Below are 19,620 nucleotides of genomic sequence, written 5' to 3' on the forward strand. Positions count from 1 at the left end.
ACACCCTTTTTGTTTGCATCTATTTTAGTCCATCTCAAAGGAACACAAAAGAGTTCTTTTCTGTTTGTGGTGCCTGTAAGTTTGAATCAATGGGCAATCGGTTTGATTTTTAGCACTGATGGTGTTAGCACATTTCTCTTATTAGAGAATGTCCCCTTGACAAAAGGACAAGGTATGGAAGGGGATGAAAAATTAACAAGAGTGATAGAATTATCTGTCAACAGTCTGTTATAAATTTTATCACAGCTTATGTTTATGTTAAGCCCAGTTATTATTCTGCTAGATATGCTTGGAATGGCATCCTAATTGTTTCTAGAGGTGTTCTAGCATTATTATCTCTTTATTTAGGAACATCATTAGTAATGGAAACTTGCTATGGAAACCATTTAAATGCCTGCCAAGTTCTAAAGTTGTTACTAACACCTCAAAATCTCAATATATGGCATACAGATGATCCTAAATAGTTTTCCTTCCTTTAATATTATTCAGTTCCTTTAGTGGAAATCTTGGTTTCATATCAGTATTTAAGAAACTTAAGTAAATGTGTGTGTCGCTTAGAACTAAGACTGGTCCTTTGGTTCATTTGAAGATATCCTGAATCCTTGTTGTTTCAGGAAATGACTAAATGATACTTTTACTCAAAATCCAGCACAGGAAATTTTCCCATTAAACAATAGGATTTATCCATTTCTATTTTTAAAGTAGTTTAAAAGTCTTAGTAAAAGACATGAAGATTTTTCTAGTTTTTATGCTTACTCAGACTATGGCAAAAGCTTTAATTCTTTAAACCCTTATAATTTGGGTTTTGGTTTGGGGGTTTGTTTTTTTTTTTTTCTTCCTTCTTTTTAAAAAAATCCAGGCCATGTTTTCCAGGCGCTTTTGAGATTCAATTTTTTAGATTCACACTGATGACTATAATTCAGACTTGCACACATTGTTCCCAAGCTGGGACTTATACTGAAATGTTTGTTTTTGAGAACGTGAATAGCCCAGTGGGACATGAGGGATTACACATGCCTGAAGTTCAGCTAGTACTGAAGTGTTGTTCTGGATTAGAACCTAATTACTGATGTTACTTTCTATTTTAAAATCAGTATGGATTAAAATAACTTCTATCATTTCAAATACTGTTTTTGGAAGGAACATGCAGCCGGGCAAGAGACTTTTATTCTCTTCTTTTTCATAGAGGACTATGCCGTTTTGCCTCAGTTCTCACAAATCCTTCATTGACATAATAAAAGTCAGCTGGCAGTGAGTCCAGTATGTCAAATTAATGAACGTAGTGGGAGGACTCCTACAGATGTCTGTGACAGCTAAGTATCATAAAGGGTTTATAGAAGACATTTGCTTCTTGGCTCAAGTAAGGGTTGATTTTGCATTAGTTTTCTCTTCCTCTTTTGCTGCTGCTGTATTTGCTAATATTGGCCCAAACTCAGGAACACAGTTAAGTGTGTAGTTAAATCCATCCTTTAGCAAATAACTTAAACCTGTTTAATTTGAGATCGACTGGACCTAAAGATGTCATAAGAATTTTGAAGTGTTTGAAGCGTTTTGCCAAACATAGCCCTTTATTCTTCTCCTGGTTAAAAACAAAGCAAAACTGACTAGGCATTCCAGTGGAAAGAAAAGAGTGACTGGATGGCTGGTATCCTACAAGCTCTGGAATTTCAAGGAGGAGTTGGCAAAAGAGTCAAAGGTGTTGAAGTGTAACAACCAGCATAAAATGAAAGTCATACCTTATGAATAATTGGGAATTTTCCCATCAATATCAAAAGACAGACTAGTTGAAGCCTGGCTTTTCCATTAGTAGAAATTAGAAGGGTCCATAAGCATGTAATAACTTTCAGTTGTATCTGTCTGGAGCGATCTTGTAGCAGGAACTGGTATTCAGATAAAGCTGTTAGCTAGGCATTATTTTCTTCTCCTTATGTTACTCAAAAATATATATTGGTTGGGGTAGTGCAACAGCATTAAGAAACTTTCTAAATATTAAATGCAGCTTTCTGAGAATAGCCTTCATAGTAAGACATGAAACCGATACAAAACTGTCATATGCAAATATTAAAATTACTGGAAAAAGTCTTTCAATTCAACAGTTACTAAAACATGTTGGAATTACAATACATTTGTTGTTTTATAATGTGCATATATCAATGCTTTCCTCAACCTAGTTTTATTTTCTTAGCTTCTTTTTTGCAATGGCTCTTTCCATCTCCAGTCATAGCAATGAAATTAATTTCTCAAGGACACTCTAAGTCTTGAATATTGCTGCACACTGTGTCTCCTTTGGGTTGCAGCTTCTTTGTCTAACATAAGAAAGCTTTTACCAGTATGTATAATAAACACAAACAACGTTAGTCTTCCCACCTACTTTGGCACTGTATAATTTTGGCTCCTACATATTCCTTAGTAGATCTCGTGAGAGAATATTAATTCTGAGCACAGGACATACTGAAGGGGTCACTTCTGAATCCAGTCAACTCCATCACAGGTTTCTGTGTCAGGCAATCATTTTCTGTGTTTAAATATGCGCAAGCTAGTTTTGATTTGAAATCGCTGAATGTTTTAATCCTGGGTCATATGCAGTGTATATCACAAAAGCTTTTTATTTTCTTGTAGCTATTTCACCATCTTGTTATTACACAATACTTTATCTGTAAATAGCAATAGTTTTTATGCCAAAGTTTGGGCCTGTGTCCATACTGTATGCAGCGTAATGGTGAGGGCAACTCCAGCCACAGTTCTAGCTCCGTGCCAGTAATAGTGGTGCCGACTTCTCTGTCTCCTTCGTGACATTCTATGATTAATTGGCCTAAATACTTAAAGTGCCTTAAATTATTCAGGTGCATAATATGTACTTAAAAGAATATTTTTATTTTTTTGATTTATAACCATCATCATTGACCTAGAGAGATAGACCCCTGAGATTAAAACAATGAATTTCTAGATGCTATTAGCTACATCTTGGTAGAGAATTTTTAACTTGCTAGGGATCTCTTGTCTCTGAAAGCTTGTCTTCCTCTTTACACTTCACAGTTATTGTGATTCAGCTTCTCATTGCTTAAAAAAAAGGTTAATTTATTGTAAGGTGAGTTGTGTCTTTTTTCTGGATGAGAAGATGCTTTAGATTATGAGGAAGAGATGTTTAGTTAAGACTGCTGTTTTAGAATTGTGGGCTTTTCAGTTCAACTGTTTATTAACAAATTTTATACAACCAAAGATACATAGCAGAATGAATTAGATCTGAAATGCCTATACATGCTTGAATGGGAAAAGCTGTGTCATAAAAATACTTTTTTGAAATTAGAAAATTGGGCACGTTGTTCATCCAGGAATTTGGATACTGAAATTTCTTTAAGATCTGTGATTTAATCTATCTTATTTCATGTCTTCCAGTAAATTAGTGGGAGGAAAACGTACATTTTTATAAGCAAAGGAAGTGGCTTTGGAAGTAAAGCATTGTTGTATTTCTTTTCTTTCAGAAGATGAACATTATTTCAATAAAGTCTGGGAAAATATGTTTCCATTATAGCTATTGTCATCTCATTTAACTCATCTACCAGTGTTAGATTACTAAGCCTCTGCCATTGCATGTCCAAGATTTAGCTCACATTCTGGCATGCATATCAGAACTTCAGGCTGAAGACTCTGCTGTGGTAGTGCAATAAAAAAAATTAAAATAATAATAATTATAAAAAAATTCCTTTGCCTTCTTGCAGTCATAGCTGCATCTTAGGCTTGCAGTCCACAATATCAGCATTGTTCTGTTGTGATGCCTTTTGGAGATCAGCAGCCCTTTGCCCTCAATAAAAAAAAATTCAGGGTACAAAAGATAAAATGTGAGCTGCTGCAAAACTAGCTGGCAAGTTTTACAGAAACTGTTCTGCAATGAAAAAGTGTTCCTTTTGAAGTCCCATCTTTTACATTTGAATGCTAGTATGGAAAAAGCTACCATACTGGCAAAAAATACCTATGTGATAAATGAGTTGAGTAATGGTAACACCTCATCTGTGCCACTTTTAGAGTTGCACCCAATTAAACGTTGGCTGGTTTGAACAGATGGTTTCTGAAATCAGAGAATAACCAAGCCAATTGGGACAAAATTTAGTGGTTGTCTCAAGGGTGGGAGCATAAAATGACTTTCTAGCAAGTATGGCATAATAAAAAATTAATGGAATGTGTTTACATATCTGTCGCTTCTGCCCCCTGCCCCCACATCCTTTAAATACTGAATAACATCAAGGAGCTACAAAAACTTGAGTTTAGATTATGCAACTTCCTTCTGCGGTGAGTTGAATTCTGAACTCCAGGCATTACCTGAATATATTAACGTGATGAACCATCAGTCAATTAAAAGCTTTTTAATGAAGAAGAGGAGGTAACAAGCCATTGGGATTTTACTAATAATAGAAATGGCTGTTGGACAAACACTGTCTCGCAACTCTGAAGTTTGTAAATGGCATTAACACTGTCAGATAACCCTGAATACTGCCATATTGACAATTTCTGTCTTAATGCTGATTTTATGTGCAATAGTAATACAGGATCCAATTTAACATGAAGGTTTTTATAACAGCTAATAATTTGAGTTTCTTGATTTATATAAAGCATACAAGTTAATAGCAGGTTTTGCTCAGGGCCAGCCTCTTCAAAAGTTATAGCTAAATAAATTTCCTCTATAAAATCAAAGCAGTATGTCCCAGAGTCAGTGCTTGAAAGGTAAGTCTAAAAGGTTTATTAGTATTCAGAGACACACTTCAATATACATACAAACTAAAAATGTTAAATTAAGGTGTAAAACTACTATTTGGTTATTATATATAATTTTTGAATTCTGTTTTTGCTGTCATTCAATTAATAAGCTGTATTTAACAGATGAGAGTTGTTCAGTAGGCCTTGTTGCTAGACTTTGTTCTCCCACAGAGATATTTGTAATTATGGACAGGCTGAGGTCATTCACCTTATTTGCAGGGCGGAAAAAACCCAAAGCCAACCTGCAGGAATAATTTTACTATAGATTTGATTTCAAACAAGTATTTGGATGGTTTGGATAATGTTAATATGAAAGCTGTCTTTTGAAAACTGAAGCCTCCTACTCCTCTACTCTTTCCTTCTTAAGCATGAAGCTGGTTTTCACCAGCAAATTTGAATATGTGGAACAATTCCTATGAGTTTGGTACAGCATATGATTTCACAATTTATTTTTGCACATATATGAAATGTGGCTATAAAATGCTTTTGAGAAACAGGTACATGCCATGTGCGCTAAGTGATGTGGTATGCTATGAGACAGGAAAGGCAACCAGAGTGAGGACAGAGGAACCAGAAGGGAAGGTTTCTGACTATTTGAATAAAATACTGATTTCCATGTATGATTTAATTACTGAGATTCCCTGAGCTATATGTTTCAAAATCAGGCAAAATTCTGGCATTGCAATTAGTAAGACAGAAGTTGAATCCACGGCCTCTCAGTCATTTTTTAAAAAAACATATATTCACTCGATCATTTCTTATGTTTTCTTATGCAATATCTGACAACTAGCTACTTATAGAGAACACTTAAGCGTTCTGCTGTGAGTGTGCTTAAGGTTTATAGTGACTTTTTTCACTTTGTCATTTCTTTGTTTATAGTACTCTGTAAAGTCTCATTTCTGGCTGAAATTATGTATCCTCAGTCAAAAGTTAAAGAAGAAAAGTTAAGTTAGAAGATATGAGTTTTTTATAATGTTCAATAACACTAAATATTCCTCACAAATCTATAGCATGTATTAGAACTGCATTGCAAACAGAGTTTTTTAAAAAAGTAGGTATCAAAGACTTGTAGTACTCCTATTACTGCATTATGTATTGGAAGTTGTGTTGAGTTTGGGGGGGGGTGGTGTTTGGTTTTGGGTTTTTTGGGGTTTTTTTTGTTTGTTTTGTTTTGGGTTTTTTTGTTTGTTTTTTTTACACACTGACTGTTGTCCTTCTTTTTGGTCAATACTTGGTATCTGTAGAACTGCAAATAAATAGTCCAGATCCAGTCATGATTGTAGTGAAAAGAAAAGTTCTCTATGAAGCTGTCAAATGTTAACTACTCTAAGTGGTGCATTTTTCATAGAGCACTTTGGATGTCTCGGAGTAGTATATTAGAAAAAGCTTGTTAAGTCTACAGACTGTGAGTTTGTCCCATAATAAAAATTACCATCTAAGTATTCTTCAATCCTTCATGTTAATAACATATTGAGTAGATTGCCCAGCCATAGTGGCCACATGTAAACAAAGTGATCCTTAATTCCAACTGCCCTGAAGCGTGGGTGGCATGTAGAGATGCCAGCTGAGACTTTGCAAATTAACATGTCAACATTGGAGTTTCCCAGATTGCGAGCCTCTCGTTCTCATGTTCACGTGGTTGCTGGTAGCTGTGTAAGGTGTACTTTTCTCTTGTAAGCCTTTCTTTTCCTTACTGGTAGAGTGCTTGCTTTTGAGTATGGTCTGCACACTTGTGTAAAACTCCTAAAAAAAAATCTCAGGGGTGTGTGTGCATAGAAAGAGATGATAAGTATCATAAAGTGCGAAGCACTCTGGCTCCATGTTATTATCTTCTTTCTTGTAAAGAAAGTATCTTCAAATGATGGTTTGTTGACACTTTGTCTTCACCAGTCAAAAAACTGGTAAAGACCAATATGCCAGCTTCTGTGCCACTGAAATTCATCACGAATTCAACTAAAAATCTACATGTGAGGAAACAAAGTATGTCATGAAATTACTGAATCAATTGGAAGAGCCCACAGATAAAAAAATCACAGCTTCCTAGCATGGTAAGACTACATAAAACTGCTGCTGTTGACTACTGAGACAATTTTGTCAAAACGGATTTGAATTCGTAATGTGCTAAAGTGAGTAAATTGCAGAGACAGCAGTACAGACAAAAATGCTTTTTAAAGGCCTTAAAAGAATGGGGGAAAGGACAAACTACTGATGACCTACTGAAAAATTGGAGTTGACAGATCAGGAAAGAAAATACAGATCTGAGTACTCCTAACTTCTAGGACTTCTAAGCTTTGAAACGCAGTGCTGAATCTTTTGAGTATTTCATGGAAGTGCTCACTAGTATATGAATTTGTATATGAAGCAGCTGAATTGCTGTGTTGTCTTCAATTTGTGTGTTCAAGTTTTGATATAAAAGAGATCATGCAAGTCTGTGAGAAACTATTCTGAAATAGGGGAGCACAGACTGTGAAGAGATGGGTACAATCATATTCATCTAATATGAGATTAATACATGTTACAGTGAGAAAGTTCATAAAAAAAGAAAGATCATGTACGCTAGGATTTTCAAAGGCACCTAAATGAAATATCAAGATCTCATTGTGTTTCACGGGGATTTTAGCAGTTTTGTCCCTCTTCTGTTCACAGTCAGGCACTGTTACTTCAGAGTGAGAACTTACACAACAAGAGATGCTTCTGGAATAAGAGTGCCTGTACAAGGAGTTAATTATGAAGAGTTAATTCATAATAACTCCTCATGTAGACAAGAAGTTCATATTCCACATTGTGATCGATATTCAGGTGTACGTAATATGTCTTGAAGTGATGTGCATTGCAGGAGTTTAATTTTGAGATAACAAAAGTATGAATCAAGGAAGTGAGAATCTATTCGGAAAGCGCTGCTTGCGTCTTCTTAACCAGAAACAAATGGAATGTAGTCATATACTCTTAGCTACAATCTGAGCTTCCAGCAATAATGGAGAGACTTTAACATTTTTAGCCTTTCATGTTACTCTGCATGAAAGAAAAGCAAGTGATGATTGATTCATTCCTAATAAAACAGAAGTTGTAGATGTTCGTTTGTTGCGTCGTTCTCCCTAAGCTTTTAAAAGTATAACAACAGCTGGTTGCTGTTTTGCCATGGTAAATTATTGAAGTAGTAAACCATGAAAAAAAAATGGGGAAAAAGAAGGTAAAATGTGTGTCCTATTGAGGGCAAAGATGCTTTTCCCATTAATTTCAGGAGTGTCCAGATTTACTCCTCATGTACTCAAATATTTGTTCTTCGTTGATGTTTTTACCAAGACAGTTGATTTTTCAAGGACATTTAAACATTAAAATCCAATTTTGTGTCTTCACGCACATATACGCATCGCAGGAGATGGTGCAGTGCTAATAGCTATCCTTAGATCTTAAAAGGGATCTCTTTCAAGTACCTGTCAGAATCTGCTCCTGTGTGAAGCCTCATCCAAATGCTTGCCTGACTGAAGCCTAAAGCTATAAAAGGGTTCTGTCAACGTGTATTCCTGCACTACCTTCCGCTTCACCCTGCTGCGTGTTTAGAAAGATAGTCTGTTTTCTTAACAGTAAAAGATGTGGAAAATGTGCTGAAGTTTGCTGAAAGGAATTTAAAAGGAAATATTTTTGTCTTGGCATGTAGCGCAGTTGTAGGAAGAATCACTTTGATGACATCCATCTGTTGCAGATTAAAATAGGTTGGAATCGGGGATTGTGAAGTGAATTAGTACAGTATGTTAAGTAGGGTGATTGAAATAAATGCATTGAAATGGATTGGGTGACTGCAATAAATTGCTTTGTTGATCAGTATCAATAAGCTGAAAGTGGGAGGCTTTTAGGATATTCTTGTGATGTGAAAGAATGGCTTTCACCTGATGTTTCTGACAGGGAGGTGCAATTAGATGAGAAGCATGCTCCATTGGAGGTGTTTCAGTGGAACGCCAAGTACTAGTCCAATAACATGCATGCCCTCCTGTACCTCTCTAATCACTTCCCCACAAAACAGGCTTTTACAGTTATTTATTGGCTTTTTGAAACTCACTCCTCTATTTATTTATTTTAAGTATGAAAATTATTACTGTCTCTGCGTGCATTCCCAAATGCTTATTCTGTTTAATTATTACTTCTGTTGCGTGACTTTGTTTTTTTTCTCTTGGTATCTGCAGTTGAATTAGTAGCCAATTTACCTGTGAGTAGGTTCACGTGTGGGTGAACATCAAAGTATGTGCTGGTTTCAAATAGCCAATGTAATTTCATGTCGTAACTGTAGATAAAGGCAAGAGGGCTGACACATTTCACGCTCCCTTGCTTAACAGTACATCCCACAATGTAGCTGAAAGATGAAAACATGATTTTATTTTATTTTTTTAACCTATAAATGCTAATGGGGCTTTAAATGCAAACGTATGAATGCAGGCAGTTTAGGAGTGAGCGTGTTTACAACATTATCCTGGATTTAGATACTCAGGCTTGAGTACTTCATCTGCTTTGTTCTATGGTTAGCTACACTTGCAGCGCTGCCTGGTTTTGTGGGGCCTTTTTTTTTTCTTTTTTTTTTTCTTCAGCATGCCCCAATTCTGTGTCACAGGTGATAAAATATATCCATTGGACTTTTTTGCTCTTGGATATTGTTTTTTCGCCAGTGTGTACATGAATAGGCACTGTAGTCATGCAACTTTTTATGCCAAGTACAAATCCAATGCCAACGTATGTTTTCTTAAGTAGCATAGCCAATAATAGGATTGGTCAATTATTTTCCAGAGTTTTGAGCATATATATATATATATAAAAAACAACAGAAAACTATGGCTAGCAAGTTGATGCATTAATTTTTTTGTTGTTGCTAATATCAGTTACAATGATTTTTCTTTTTTTTTCCTTTGGTTCATGCTTAATTTTGAACTTCAGCAATTATTGCACTAGTTTGCTCACTCTGACAGGTCTGCAGTTCTTTTGTGCCAGTATTGCCTTCTCCAAGTATATGTATGCTAATTAATGCAGATATCATGCAAAGTCAGTTTTCTTCACAGTTTTATTCTCCTGCAGCATAAAATGTGGAAACCTTTCACTAATGTTGAAGTTGTACTCTCTTTTAAGTGGGAGCTAACTAGAGAATTTTTTTCTTCTTATCTTTTTACAGTCTGACAGCAATGCAAGCTTTCTCCGAGCTGCCAGAGCTGGCAATCTGGATAAAGTAGTGGAATACCTGAAAAGTGGAATAGATATTAACACATGTAATCAGGTAAGATATTTGAAGGATAGAAGTTTGCAGGAATGAGTTGCACAACTCCCCCCTCAAAACCTGTTTTTTTCAGGCTAGGTTAATTCATGCAGATGTTTTGATTCACCGCAAGCTATGTTTTCAGTCTTGTTCTTCAGTGGTATCTTTTTACGGGAAGCTGATAATGTCTATAAAATTGTGTTGCTTTTAGTAAAGCTTTCTGTAAGCCTTTTTGGGCTCCTCTTTCTTGCCAGTGTCCTGCAGGTATGGATATATGTTAGTGAAGTACCTATGATCAAAACTTAAGGTATGCTTTGGTAGTCTAACACTAATGGACCTGCTATTGTGAAGTTCCATTCCAATGGAAACAGTGAGCACTAAATATAGTTGCATTCTTCAAAATACTCAAGTTATGCAAAAAAAAAAAAAAGAAGTTCCAATTCAGGAAGTTATTACGTAGTATTCTTTGGATACAGGTAAATACTATAATAAAATATGCCTGGATATCAAGTTGAAGGTTCTCAGTAATTCTGGTTGCTTTCTTTGTAGAAAGCTACAGTGTAGATGGCCAGAGACATCTGTGTTCAGCAAAACCCACCCCACTCCCAGTCTGCTTGGTTTTGTATCGCTGTGAGAGAGTGAGATTGAACTCTCTGTCTGAACAGAAGACATGGAAAGCTGAGGCCCACCCGTTAGCCAGTTTTCTTTCCCATACGGAGAGTCTCTCATTCTTTTATTTGTCTGGAGAAGTGGGACTATGCCAACACTCATATTTTTTTCTCTGTTAGTTATTGCTGTTTATATACTGTATCCATTTATTAATTGTAATGAGGCATGCCCATTTAATGGGTATTCTTAATTTTAATGAAAGATATGCCTTTCTCTAGAGAACTTGCATTGCAAATAGGAGTTGAGGAGCAATACGTATTACAACAAATTGACAGATGAGCAGAGGATGGCAGTGAGATGACTGTGATTAATAAATTCTACAGCATGCCACCTGTCAGGGTTTGGGATTATTTATTTATTTATTTTTAAAGCTATTTCAGAGACCTCTTTTTTGGCATCTTCACAGGTATAGGGGTTTAAAAGAAAGTTCCAAATTTCCTGTTGGAAATGTTTGTCCAAAGGGCAGTATGGCCTGGCATCCTTGGCAGAGCCAAGGAAGAAGTTGAAAGCTGTGTATGAAAAATGGTATCGCTAGCTTATATGTGAAGACATTGCTTGGAAGTTTTGAAGTAAGGTGTGCTTGAATAAATAAGAGAAGTCAAGCTGATGGAGACTCACCATATTTTCCAGCCAACAGTTTGCAAAGATAAATGTAGTACTGTTTGAGTGGATTTCAAAATTGAGTTGCAAAACATTTTTCAGTCACCTGAAGAAGTTTCTTGTAAAGTCATTTTTTTCATATTCAGTGTGTTATGTTTAAGCCCTGTAGCACAGGGACATTTTTAGAGTCTTGGGTTTCTATCATATCTAGAGCAAGCGTTCTCTTCCAGGACACACTCTCATTCATATGATAGTAATAGCAATAACTTAAAAAAAGAAATAACAGGTCTAAATTTGTAACAAACTTTTTACTATTCTTAAGTAAATTATCCTGGTCCTATTTCCAATATGTTGATACATGTTTCTCCAAAATAAAGAAATGTGGTCTGTGTTTTCAGTTTTATGCTTACTTTTCAGGGCCTGTTATTGCTTGGCTTGCTCATTAAATTCATGTGAATGCTGGGCGAATGTAATAGCAATTGAATAAGTCATACTAAAGAGAGCAAATGCTAGCAAAATAAATAGGTAAATTTGCACATTATCTGTGTATTTTATTAATCCTTTTTATTCAGATAATTCAGTTAATATTCTAGCAAGCAAATTTTAGTACTAAAATATTATTTGCTTGTACACAATAATATATTAAAATCAGGGTTTTCAGGTTTTTTTCTATTTTGTGGTGAAAAGTATCATCTAAGTATCAGTAAATAACCTAACGACAGAAAAAGGATGGAAAGGATGTGCTTTACTGAAGAGAAGAAAGATAATTCCATTGTGAATCTAATGTCCCCCCATCATTCACATTACATTTATATTTGATTTAATAAAAAAATTTCCCTTTCTGGCAGAGTACGTTTCAGGTATAAGACATTTAGACCTTCTCGGTCCTTTGGGAAGTGTGTAGGGATGGAATATACTGGTGCTGGATAGTGGAAAAAATTGAAGTAAAAAATATTATTTTAGGTTTTGTATAGAGAAAACACCCATATTGTCTTAAGGCTTCTGATTGCTCTTCAGATTAAGATCAAAAAATAATCAAGGTTTTCATTACTGTGTCGTGAGACACAGTTGTGGCTTCTAATGTAAATTGTGTCTATAAGCTGACCTGCTAGTTGCCGTGGACATACCTATGATAAATAAGTAAAATATTTAGGAAATAAAGCTGCATTTATCTTTGGTATTAGTAAGGAAATTATGTTGTGACTCCATTAAGCTGTGACAGCTAATAAATTGCTCTCCAGGACAGCTAGAAGGAAAAAGACTGTTGAAACAGCACTTCTGGGTTTTTTTGAATGACTAAGGTGAAAGGTATACATTTTCCAAGTCAATCATCAGACTGAAAGCTTGAGTTGTTTTCCTGCTCTGATACGAACGTGGGCTTTAGAAGCAGTTGATTTCTTTGGTAGCAAAGAAATGCTACAAAAGCATGGGTTTGCTTTGGTGGCAAGAGCAATAATCCTCCATGATACTGTAAGCCTTCATTTTTCTGAAAGAATTTTAACAAAGTCGTTGGGGAGTATGTTCTGGAATAGTACCCTGCCAGCAACACAACAATGGCAGATTGCCCAGTCTTTGGAATTTGATTTGCAATTACTATATCTCTGAAACCTTGGTGAAGAAATGAACCTTTTTTTTTCTTCTTTGATATCTGGAGGCCACTTGTATGAAAATTATTAGTAAGTTGCTTCAGAAACCTGTAAAGGGATTACTTTGAAGGGGCAGAAAGAGTTGTGAGTTTTTTAAAGGTAGTATTCGTACATGTCATGGTTTAATCCCAGCTGGTAAAAAAATCATCAGTAAGCCGCTCGCTCACTCCACCCCCCCTGCCCCGGTCCTGGTGGGATGAGGAGAAAATACAAAGAAAAGCTTGTGGGTCGAGACAAGGACCAGGAGGGATCACTCCCCACTTTACGGTCACGGGCAAAAGACAGGCTCAACTTGGGGAAGAAACAAAATCAATTTAATTTCTTACTACCAATCAAACCAAAACAAGGCTATAAGGAAGTAAAACCCAACCTTAGAACACCTTCCCCCCATCCTTCCCGCCTCAGCCCCACTCCTGGTTCTCTCCCCCTCCACCCCCGGCAGCGCAGGGGAACAGGGGCTGGGGCTGGGGTCGGTTCCTCACACGCTGCCTCTGCTGCTCCTTCCTCCTCAGGGGGAGGAGGACTCTGCACTCTTCCCCTGCTCCACCATGGGGTCCCTCCCACAGGAGGCAGTTCTCCACGAACTTCTCCAATGCGAGTCCTTTCCATGGGCTGCAGTTCCTCACAAACTTCCCTGTCATGGGGCCTTTCTGCGGGCCGAGTTTCAGTCACATGCTGCTCCAGCGTGGGCTTTCCTGTGGAGTCACGGCCATCTTGGGGGGCCTCCCTCTGCTCTGGTGTGGGCTCCTCTTTCCCTGGGCTGCAGGTGGGCATCTGCTCCCCCACTCCCCTCCATGGGTTGGCGGGGACAGCCTGCCATCTCACCACAGCCTGCGGGGCACCCGCTCCTCCTCCTCCTCCACTGAGCTCGGTATCTGCAGAGGGGTTCCTCTCACATTCCAATCCCACCACTTACTGCAGGTTTCCCCTCTTAAATCTGTTCTCCCAGAGGCGCTACTGCCGTTGCTGATGGGCTCGGCCTTGGCCAGTGGCAGGTCTGACTCGGAGCCGGGGAAGTTTCTAGCAGCCTCTCACAGGAGCCGGCCCTGCGGCCCCTGCCCTGCTACACAAGAAGCCTGCCACACAAACTCAAAACAATACATCATCTTCCCTTGGCTTACTTGTGGTATACCCTAAACCTTTTATTATAAGAAAGAACTTTGTACTGTTTTAACTGTCTTTTTTACATTTCTGGTGCATCCTTGACTTCAGTGGTTTAGTTCTAATGGAGACTTTCTTGGTCTGCTGTTTGCCTAAATGCCCAAATCCTATCTGGGCCTTCATAAAATTTTAGAAAGCATTTTTCACAGCTGTATAGTAGTTAGTGCATGATCTCATATGTCTTCAGTGGGTTCTAAAACACTTCTTCATTTTGAAGTTCAAAGGAAGCGGGAGGAGGTTTAGCACTCCACAGTGCCAGTCTCCTCCCTTAGGAGCAGTTGCTGGAACTGTAGAGGTAATTGTTCCACCAAGAGCAAGATTAAATCCAATTTAAAACGTGTACTCACATAGTAGAAAGAGCACTGGGCAGTGTGGGCATTATAGAAATATTATGCACTACTTTATCACCCTGAAAGCATTATGGTCAGCCAGTTGATTTTCCTTAGCCAGCCCATGTGAAGCACCTGATCCTCTGTGACCTGAGGTGCGGAAGTCTGAGGTTTCCCTTGCTATTTTTGTGAGATCTCAGCCGGTAAGTAAACACTCAGTGGGTGGTTATTTTTAGCTGACTAGCTAACTTGTGTCCAAGCAGATTAAAATCTTGTAGCTCACTTGCATTAGCAATGCAATTCTAATTACCCTCAGATGGTTAGAGAGTAGCCAGATTTTTTTACCTTGTTTCAGAAAAGTGTAAGCTTAAATATGTTTTTATCATTGGTTGATCTTAACAATAACATGAATTGTTTTATGTATTTTTATAAAAAGGCACTTAGATTTTCTGCTTAAAATACTACCTTCCCTTTCAGGAAAGTTATTATTGCTGTAAAAATACACTGTTAAAGTTTTACTATTGATATGACTGTAATGTGATAGAATGTTTTAGTTTGGCTCTTTTGCAAGTCTGTCATATAAATCCAATTACTCTTGCTTCATAGTCTAGGGACCTACATTAGCAACACTCATTTAGGTGACTACTGCCATCAAATTTAATAGGACTGTAACTGTGACTTAAAATAAATACGCAAATAAGTGTCTGCATCAGTCCTGAAAAAAGTCTTGACATTCTAGTGAAATCAATGGCATTTCTTTGAAGGCAGACTTGAAAGCTCAGGCTGTATGGTGTCCAGCTTTCCCCGAACTCTTAGCCAGATTTAATCAAAATGACCACTAACTGAACAATGGCTATGAATTCTGAAAGTAAAATCACTTAAAGGTTGTTTTTAAACAGCATTAAAATCAGTAAATCATTCAATAGAAATGTCACTTTAGCTTTGTTTTGTAACTCATGCATCATGAGATGGGCTAAAATTTCAGTGCACTGTCTAAATAGAAATTTCAGAGACTATTCACCTTCACAGCCTACAGCGTCAGGTTCAACTTGTTGGCAGCACAGTTTGTTCTGTTTGACTCTTAACAGTGGAAGAGGAGGAGTTCCTGGTAAAAAGATGCAGTTATTCAGGGAAAGGTTGGGACCAGAGGAAAAGACTGTGAACGTGCTGCCCCAATATACATTGACTGTGCTATTTGTCTTGGGCAGGGGTTCTGTGCATAACAACTATTAATGAAAGGTGGTGTTGGTGTAGCATCCCTGGTTATACTCCCATATCCCTGCACATAACAATTATAAGAAAAACTCCTGTGCTTTGGCTACATTTGGGAACATAATGAGTGTGCCTATGCTCACTCATGACCTGCCTCCCCAGTTTCACCCCTGAGTCCTGGTTCCCTAGTAATCCACGCTGTACATGTATTAGTTGGCTCTCGGGCTCCTTCTGACATACAGCAGCTGGTTTTCTCCGAGATGAGACCTAGGAGTAGTGCAGGCACCACTCTCCTCATGCAGCAGGGAAAGCCTGTGCTGGAGGTGCTGCGGCTCCTCATAGTGCCCCAGTGTATCTGAGCAAAGGTGGATCCTGTAAGCCTTGTCTCAGGCCGTGAGCCACATTGTGCACAACTTACTCATGGCGTTGTGCTAAAAAAAAATTTAAAAAAATCCCTTTTCTTTTATAGCCTGAGGTACAGAATTCATGTTATTTCAAGAACTTTCACCCAGAGAAAACAAATGCTGTACGCTGTGCCTTTGGGATATGGCGCACCACATGGGACCAGGAGAAGACTGCAGGCAGGAGGTGGTGTGAGGTGCCCAGGCTGCTGTAGGGAGACCTAGCGTGGACAGCATGTAAGCTGTGCTGTGTCACGTTGCCTGGGGGCTTGGGCACAGGTGCACAGAGAGACAGCCCTGGCATAGGAATCTGGGGTGTGAGGGATAGATTTTCAAAGTTTCTTGGTATTCTCAAGATCTCCAAGTCCTTAATAGTGTGGAAGATTAGCTACATGTTCAATTTCAAAACTATGTTTAAGTCCTAGTTAATTTAATTTAAGTATGCAGTTAAATGCTAGTCTGAAGGCTGTTTTCCTGAACTGGAGTTTTATACTATCCAAATGTTATCTATATCACCAAGAAAGCCTGCATAGGATTCCTTGCTCCTTTTCTGATACTTTTATGCTGACATTCAGGCTGGATAAATGTCAAAACTAATTATAAACCCCACAATTGTGGTCACTATTTATTTTTGAAAAAAGAGTAGATGGAAGAATAAGAAAGGAAATAATCTAAAATATTTTGAGACATTACCTTCCCTGCTGAAGAAAAGCTGCAGATGATTGAAGTAGGCATGTGTCAAATGGAAGTTAGGACACAAAAGTGAGAGCAGTTCTGTTGCCTGTGCCAAGGAATTTAATGGTGAGCAGGGTAAGAACTGGGGCTTTCCATGTGCTGCTTATTGAACACATATAGAAAGAATCTTGTTTTACTGTCTAGAAGAAAGTTTCCATTGAAAGACCTACTGTCGAGAAAAACACTTGCTGAGTTATATGGGATACAACCTGGCAAGCTTCAAGTTCCCCAGTTAGGGGAGAGTAAATCTAGACTCAAATTCTTATATTCAAGTAGATCCAGCAAATTTTATGTTTTGCTTATAAGCACCAATATTAACAAAAAGGATCACCCCCAGGACAGAGCACAGTTAATATGATAATTACTTGGAAACGTTACAAATTTTTTTCCAGTGTTCATATTCTCTTGCTTGCTGTGAGAGGAATATGACTAGAGTTGTTTCAGATTGATCTTCTGTGGAAGGCGCTTCCCATTTGCAGCTGGCTGGCAGAGCTCCTTTTGCCACTGTACAGGTGAAATCAGAGCCAGATGAATGCAAACATCAGAATAGATGCTGTGTAATTTCTTAGAGGCTTGAAATGGATACAATATTCCTGGATGATAGATGGCGTGACCACCAGCTTTCAGGGTCTGTGGATTTGCACTGTGGTTAAGATCAAAGCCAGACTTATATACCTGCACTTATTAGGGTAGAAAAAAGTGGTTGACTAGTGTGCAGAACAGAAAAATCCCATATTAACATGATTTAATTAAGTAATTTTACCTGAGATCTGGGTTAACTCAGGAATTTTCTAGACTGTATGAAGTGTTTTGAGCTCTTGACAAACAGTACAAAACAAAAAAAGTGCTAAAATAACCCCTTCAGATCTATGAATAGAATTAATCTCTATTTTGGATTGTCTCAGCCCTGGTAGCTAGGAAAAACTTCTGTCTGTGCACTGGCTAATCTGTTTCTCTGAAGACATTTCCGAGGTACAAAGAATGAACCGAGATGGGCATCCTACCTCATCAGGACTAGTGAGCCCAATTTCTTAGCGTTCACAATCCATTGAGCACGAACAGGCACTTCAGCTTCTTGCAAACTCTGATTCTGGTGCCCTATAAAATTGCTCACAAAGCTTGTTGATAACTAAGACCCTCAGCTTCTATTGATTAAGCATCACTGGTGTATTGTAAATTTTATTAGGAGTGGGAGCAAACTCCTCTTCTAGAGGTTAGGGAATGGTGAATAAGCCATGGCAGCTGCTACTGCAGCCTTAGAGATAGTCCTCCTTCTCCAAGGGGTTTGAATGGGGTGTCTATGTGGTTCTGTTCCAGCTGTTTAAGGGGAAAAGCTAACACACTCTGTGCAAAACACTGGAGGTGTATTTTGTTTTTAAGAGCGATATATCCGAATGCTCTTTCAAAAATGAAGCCTTCTATAGCGGGATTTTTTTTTTTTATCAGTATAATGCTATTTTTAGACTAGATCCCATCTCAGAAACCAGTACATAATGTTAAGAGTAAGCTTTCCTGCACAGAGATGAGACAAGAAGATGCTTGCTTTCTTCAGTTTTAGTGTTTGTTTTTCAGATCCTAAGTTTTCATAGAGATCTGTCTTTATAGATAATCAAAGTATTTCCCCAGTTTAACTGTTTCAAAAATCTGATGGGACTTAATGTTTCTGGTTATAGAGAATACAGGGATTAGTTACAGTTATTAATATAGTTAGGCAGTTAATAATTAGTTATTGCTTAATTATGCTTTGTTGAATGCTACCTTCATAGCAAGTTAAATTACTGTGGAATTGCTCACTTAAATCTGAGTTCAATCACCATCATCTATTCTGAAAATCATAAATAATTTCTTTATTTTTGGAGAGAGCTAGAAATGTCAGAGGACAAAATTCCCCTGTTTTAAAAACAGTCCCTTTAAAAAAATCTAATTACTGGTATTTTATAGGATGAAAACCTGATAGCCATTGGAAATCTCTGATTCCTTTAAAGCTATTTTCCTTATGTTTCAAATGTAGTTATCTTAGGATGTGGTTGCTATTTCTAGTTAATGTAGCAAGAGAAAACAACTTGCTTCTGAATCAATGCTCAAAATGTTGACTAGCAAAATGAACTTTAATTTTACAGTAAGCATTTGTGCAGCCCACAGTTCTAGCAGAAGTTAGACCCCCAAATCTGACAAGTCTACGGGTTCATCAGCTGTCTGCTCTGTTTTGAAACAGAATTGGTAATCTAAAAGGCAACATAAAGTAACGTTTCCCCATCTTGTCTTTGGAGGCTTGTCAGTTTTCATGGTGATAGAGTTTCTTGAAAGGAAAAAACTGATGGTTTTTGGCATTTGTGTTGAAGTCTTCTGTATTCACAAGGAATGTATGTGAAGTTTGACACCTTGAACAGAAAAGGATTGAAATATTAGGTAGTTGGGGGGGCGGGGGGGGCTCCAGCTCCCAGGCTCTTTAATACTTAGATATGTTTGGCTTTTGCTCTTGTTTTGTTGGCTTCTTTATAATTTGATTGGTGTCTTTATTGCTTCAGTTACAGCAAGACAGAGCACCAGCTATTAATTACTTCCTCATTTGGTCCAAATGGAAAGCAGCTAATACTCCCAATAGTGCTAACTATAGACTGAAGTAGCACTGTAGTCATAATGAGGTCGACAGTATCGCGTGTTGATGTCACTCAGTAGGTTAATTCATTTTCATGAATCCATAGGCTATAAAGCAACATAAAGGGAGAATTTTCATAATCTGAAATTATTTTTCTTTTTTCAACTGTCCACTGTTGAACTTGAGATGGACATGCCCAGCTCTATAATGTGCCCTTTCCCAAATCCTTCTTGAAAAGAGGTTGACCACATGGACTTTTTACTTCACTGAGAGATTTATT

At 37.7% G+C, this 19,620-nt stretch overlaps 1 protein-coding gene across 23 annotated transcripts in view; it reads left to right on the forward strand.

Moving 5' to 3' along the window:
- Positions 1 to 19,620, forward strand: part of ANK2 (ankyrin 2) — a 379,623-nt gene that overhangs the window by 211,506 nt on the left and 148,497 nt on the right. For all 23 annotated transcript variants that reach the window (XM_049814665.1, XM_049814670.1, XM_049814664.1 and 20 more), the window contains one exon: positions 9,908 to 10,009. In XM_049814665.1, coding sequence (XP_049670622.1) covers positions 9,908 to 10,009 — 102 coding nt within the window. The remainder of the gene's footprint in view (positions 1 to 9,907; positions 10,010 to 19,620) is intronic.

The sequence above is a fragment of the Accipiter gentilis genome, chromosome 12 (assembly GCF_929443795.1).
Source record: "Accipiter gentilis chromosome 12, bAccGen1.1, whole genome shotgun sequence".
Classification (NCBI taxonomy): domain Eukaryota; kingdom Metazoa; phylum Chordata; class Aves; order Accipitriformes; family Accipitridae; genus Astur; species Astur gentilis.